The 5908-nt window shown below is 32.8% G+C and overlaps 1 protein-coding gene across 1 annotated transcript; it reads right to left on the reverse strand.

Moving 5' to 3' along the window:
- Nucleotides 1-531: 531 nt before the first annotated feature.
- On the reverse strand, nucleotides 532-945 carry LOC108363250 (carcinine transporter-like). Its single transcript, XM_017616547.1, has 2 exons — nucleotides 794-945; nucleotides 532-736 (listed from the first exon to the last, which is right to left on the reverse strand). Exons 1-2 carry the CDS (start codon nucleotides 937-939, stop codon nucleotides 532-534), a joined length of 351 nt encoding a protein of 116 aa, XP_017472036.1. The 5' UTR covers nucleotides 940-945.
- Nucleotides 946-5908: the final 4963 nt, after the last annotated feature.

A 5908-nucleotide genomic window follows, 5' to 3' on the forward strand; every position in this document is an offset into this window, starting at 1 on the left:
TATGGCTGATCGTCTAATCAATATACACAAACCGCAATATTGTGTATCAGCTGATTACTTGTATACCAGCCCTGTTTTTACTACTACTTTTAGTACGGTGCTGCAATATTTTTACTCACTTAAATAAAAAGCTTATTGAAACTGAAAAATCCCAACTAGAATTAGATAAAAAATTAAATTTAAAATAATTTCTACTTAAATGAATCTGGCGAAACGCAACCTTGGTTGTTTTTAGTGGTTATTTTAAGCACCTTTAGCGGAATATTTCGCGCATATTTTTATCTTCTCTAGTATTGAAATAAATTCGATTGTAATAAAATTCGTGTGTTTTATGAAAAGTATACTTTAGCGCTGTCAACTAACATGTTGATATAATATTTATTATGTAAGATGGTTGAATCACCGATAATGACAAATGTGTATGGAAATGTTTAAAAACTGTCATCAACATCTCGGTTTAAACGGACATTGTATTGTGTTTTACAAATGTTTGAGGGCAGAAATTTTTAAAGGTATTTTGAAACCGTCAATCTAAATCCAGTGGGTTAATTGCATTGTCCCATCAATTTTTTTTTGTGTATCCATTACACTCATTTGACGCATTAAACGCTTTATTGAGGTCCCTTGTGGCTGTGTGTTTCCAACTTCTTCACCGGTCTGTATTTTAGCCTCCTTAAGCACTTTTGCTTGCAGAAGATCCAAATCTTCGTACGACTCAATATGTGATATTGTTTTTCTGAAATTTGTTATTTTGCTTTTAAAAAGAACTCAAGTTTTTTAATATTTACTTAACTGTTTAGAATAGCAGCGCACACAATTCTCAAGTGACCATTCTTTACCAAAATTTTCCCCCTCTTCAAGCGTTTGCGGTAAGCGTTCATGAAGTGTTTCAGGTAACCTTAAACTGGTTAGCCCCCCGATCATTGATATTATCCCCATTATAACAAGAGGCAGTTTTAAGTTATCTTTCCCCTAAAATAGGAAATTGAAATTAGTAATTTCTGCGAGAGTGTACAACTAACTTTTTATTGTAGATTAATTACCACCAAATATTCTTCACTTTTGACTAGCTTAGCTCCCCCGGGCACCGTCAGTTTCAGTTACGAATGCGAATTACAATCTTCGTATAGAAGATTCTTAATTAAATTTAACAGTTAGATTTTGTGTCTTTCTTTGACTTCACTCCTCTGTTTTGGTTGTTTATTCTTCCTTTACTTTAACAACAGAAATGCAAAATTAGTTAATTCAACTATTTATCTTTGATTCGCATGGTAATTAGTTAATTCAACTATTTATCTTTGATTCGCATGGTAATTGAATCTGAATTGGTCACAAATAAAGTAATTATATTAAAAAACTGTCAAGTCCGAATAACAAATTAGTTTGAAAACAATTACCAATTTGGGTAAAAGTTGCCGTGGGAGCGTAATGTCTCTTTTAGACAAATAAGTGCATTACTTAAATCGGAAACATTAGGCGTGTTTTTTTACACGCATACGCATGATACATAAAAGAAGGTAGTTCCATTTTCACTTTTTTGTCGCCATATTAACAACCTGACAATTAAGCAGATTGTGACATTTCGTGCTACCATACCAAATATCTAAAATCCTTCAAATTTTATTATTAACTTTTTGTTTATTTAAAAATCATTTTGTTCTAAGAATCGAAATTTGAACAAGCAAAAGGTATTTTGTTGGGTACGGTTCGGTTATTTGCACAATAATTTTGGGTTATTGTTTCCAAACGCGTAACCCGAATCAATAAATTTTAATTTACGCGTGTGGTCAAACGACTAAACGCTAGTTTTACATAAAGATTTCAAACTTTCGAATAAAAATTTATTAATAAATTCGTGTTGAAATATGGACTTATTTGTAAAAGATACTGGGGCCAGCGTAGCCGGAGTTGGACTGATGAGGGTTATTTTTTCTAAGCGCGGCCGAGACTTACAAACGCAGAAAGGTATTTGCGCAAAAATCCTGTGATTGGCGAAACCCGAGTCTACATTTTCTCTATCAAAATGCTACTTTTATCCCATTTTCCAATAGATCCCTAGGGGTCTGCAGAGTGGTCGGAGAAGGAAAGGGTGATTTTTCTTAAAGTTTGACCGTTCTCTTTCTAATGGGTGCGGTTTTATGTGCCACACCCCATCCGCATCCGCTCCCCATTTTGGAGATTATGCATTAATTTCCAGGTTCATCATATTCGACATCTTTGAGTGGACTGATGAAATCTTCTGCTTAAAAGAAAATATTACTACTCGTGATCAGGTAGCATGAATTTAATGAAATGTCATAATTTTATTAAAAGTCAAAGGCTAACAACAACAACGAATGTCTATATTGTGAAATAATCAGATGACATAAGGACACTAAAAAAATGTAAAATATCGCCGGTGATACTGCAAATCGCTCTATGTCTATTAGTACCCTTGACACTTGGATGGTCTTTTACTTGCACCGGAATGCATCTGCAAATCGCTACACCCTAACAAACGAATGACGAAACTGTCTACCTTTGGCTGACGAAGATGAACGATTGCCAGAAGCGACCAGATACAGATCAGTTAAGCACCAGAGGTAATAAGTGACATAGAACGTTTTGCAGTATCACCGAGGATATGTTCACTAAAATTTTATCAATCTAAAAATAATGATTTTGGAGAGTGGTTATCGAATTTAATGTGAAATTTAAACATTTTTAAGATAAGATGATAATTATTTTTAAAAGGTAAAGGTTGATACATCTTTTATATTTATTTAAAACCCCAAATGTATGATATAAAATCCCCTACACCAAAAAATTTAAATTGGGTAACGTCGTTTCGAATTTTTCACAATTGAGCAAATGTCAGAAATCTGCTTTTTAATCAAAAAGTTGTTTATTGAAACTACCTTCTTTTTTGTATCATGCGCATACGTATCTGCGCTTAAAATTTGTTTGGAGCTGTTAGCGACAAACTTTATGTGCCCTTATGAATAATTGTCGATAAAATCAAAATTACTTGTTGTTAAATTGAAATTGCCGATGATTGTTTTTTTTGCACATTAAGAGTAGATGCGTGTAAAAAAACACCTATAATCAAGCGTTCATATATATTTCTGCCAAAAAAGTAACACAGGAAAAATACAATGTAAAATTTAAATATACAAGTAAAATGTATTTCTAAAACAAGGAATACATAGAAGAAAAAATATAATACTTGTTCTTAATAAGGTTTGTTAAGGGAAATGTGTTGATGACAAAGTGAAATTGGTACAATATTACTTAAATAAACTAACGAACGGTGATGGCTGAAGTGTTTCACATGATTTTTTGTTTTAACTTTGTTTGGAATGGAATAAAGGTTTCAAAATATCATGATTATTCGACTGCTATGCGGTACACGACTTTCTTTCTTTGCCTATCAGTAAATACGAGTATAGAGGGCCAAAGGCTTACAAATGCGAGAGCACACAACGTACAGTTGGCTGTTAGAAAAGAATGGTGACTCCGAATTGATTTTGCACACTAGAGAGAGAGGTTTTGGGTTTCGGTCTACTATCGACAGTTTTTAACACTATCGATACTATCGGAAAATTACCACTCTTAGTTTTAAGTCATTTTCCAAGCGGTAACAATATTGTGGCTAATAAATTTATTATACGGGTAAGTATTTTGAGAATAAAATAATATATTTTCTAAAGTTTTCCGTTAAAATATATCAATTTATAGTTATAGTGTATTTTGAAAAACACCCCCAAATATTGGCAAAAACAAATGGTTATTGTGATTTTTAAAATAACTGATCCCTTCATAAAACAAAAGCAGCCATAAATTTGTCAAATATTTTTCGTGTTTGAAACATTGATTATTCTATGTTATATAACAAAAATGGATTACTTATAATATGTATACATACAAGTTTAAAACTAATGGCCTTATTCATAAAAAATATAGTAGGTTTAAAGAGCTTTATAAATTGACGTTTTCATAAATTTTTCAATATATACACCTTTTATAAAGCTACTTTATTTTTTATGAATAAGGCCATAAGTTTCTTGGTGAAATAATAAAAATTTGTTTCCAGTTTTTGAAAATAATATTCGGCGCTTTTATGGTTGTCGATGTCGACGTCGATGTCATTTTTACAACAAAAAAATAGCCCTTGTGGGTCCTACTCCAGCTACGCCGACCACTGTATTTTTGAGGAAAGATGTTCCTCGCAAAAATTCTGTGTGTGAGTTAGGCGACTTACGGAAGGTTTCAAGACCAGGACGAACTGCTGTAAGAACAATGGCGATCTGGTGACCGATGTCCAGAAAGTACATAAATTATGGAGGGAACAGTTTTCCACCCTAGTGAATGGTAGCAGCACGGAAAGTTGTGGAGAAAAAAACCGAGCCCGCAGTCGATGATGATGAGCAATTACGCAGCTGTTTGGATGTTCCCGAGTTAGAATACGTGAAGTTTGAAACCGTGGCAAGTGCCGATTTCAAAAACGGTAACTTTTTGATTTTCAGGTAGGTTTTCGATAAGGTTCTAGATGAATGATTATATGTATTTACATATCGAGCCCCAACCGCCAAAATAACATAAGCGACATTTTTTTCAAAATTCTCTTTTTGATGCAGAAATATTCCTAGAGCTTCTAGATGCNAGAATACGTGAAGTTTGAAACCGTGGCAAGTGCCGATTTCAAAAACGGTAACTTTTTGATTTTCAGGTAGGTTTTCGATAAGGTTCTAGATGAATGATTATATGTATTTACATATCGAGCCCCAACCGCCAAAATAACANCCGATTTCAAAAACGGTAGCTTTTCGATTTTCAGGTAGGTTTTCGATAAGGTTCTAGATGAATGATTATATGTATTTACATATATAAAAATCGATTGTATACATATTTATACATACTTACTAGTGTTCGCCGAGCGGTTGAAATTCAACCGCTAAAATTAAGTATAGATTATGTGAGTAGAGTTGAGGTAAAATAACATTAGTTGGAAAGGGTTAAGTGGAGGGGAGTTTAGCTTAGTACTTAGCATATCATAATATTTCATAGCATAACATGACATACCATAAGATTAAATAACATAACATATGTAGCATAACACACCATAACATAACATCGCACATTCTTCAGTTGTATCTCCTTTTTTATCCCTATCACATTCTTCCTCTCTATCTTTGTCACTATCGTTATTTAAGTTAATGTTATTTAAGGTTATGTTTATGATCTTCATCTTCATCTCCATCTTCATCTTCATCTTCATCTTCATCTTCATCTTCATCTTCATCTTCATCTTCATCTTCATCTTCATCTTCATCTTCATCTTCATCTTCATTGTAATAAAATGACAAGAAATGTGTTGTGGCGCAGTCGAGCGCTTATCAAATATTGATGGCTCTTATTAATTATTTCTTTCCTAATTCATACAAATTTAAACTTAATTAATTCTATGTTTTCTTATTTACTATAATACATATTTATTATACTTCTTACATACTAGTCTTACAAACACATGCATGTGCAGCCAAACACTTATGCACATACATCTGCACATTGGCTTAGCTTAGCAAAATATGCTTATGGGAGAATGCAGTGTAAGCAGAAATCAAGCATTCAATAATATATGGTGTGAACCACAATTTGTTTGCATTAGCGACAAAATAAGTTTAATGCACTTTTGGCGCGTTATGTAGATATGGATTTCTGATACACTACACCTCCTCTCTTTAAAAGAATGCTTATACATTTGTGAGCAGGGATGATAAATAGGTTTTTGAATTTTGTACCAAATGGCCAAAAAAAATACTAAATCAGCCGAAAAAGTAGCAACATTTAAAATACCATACATACATATAAACACATATGTTTTTAAATTAGGTAAATATCTCTATTGGTACGTGCATTTAACATCTCC

Source organism: Rhagoletis zephyria, unplaced genomic scaffold, assembly GCF_001687245.7.
Source record: "Rhagoletis zephyria isolate East Lansing unplaced genomic scaffold, Rhagoletis_zephyria_1.1 Rzeph_scaffold_01227, whole genome shotgun sequence".
In the NCBI taxonomy this organism is placed as follows: Eukaryota; Metazoa; Arthropoda; class Insecta; order Diptera; family Tephritidae; genus Rhagoletis; species Rhagoletis zephyria.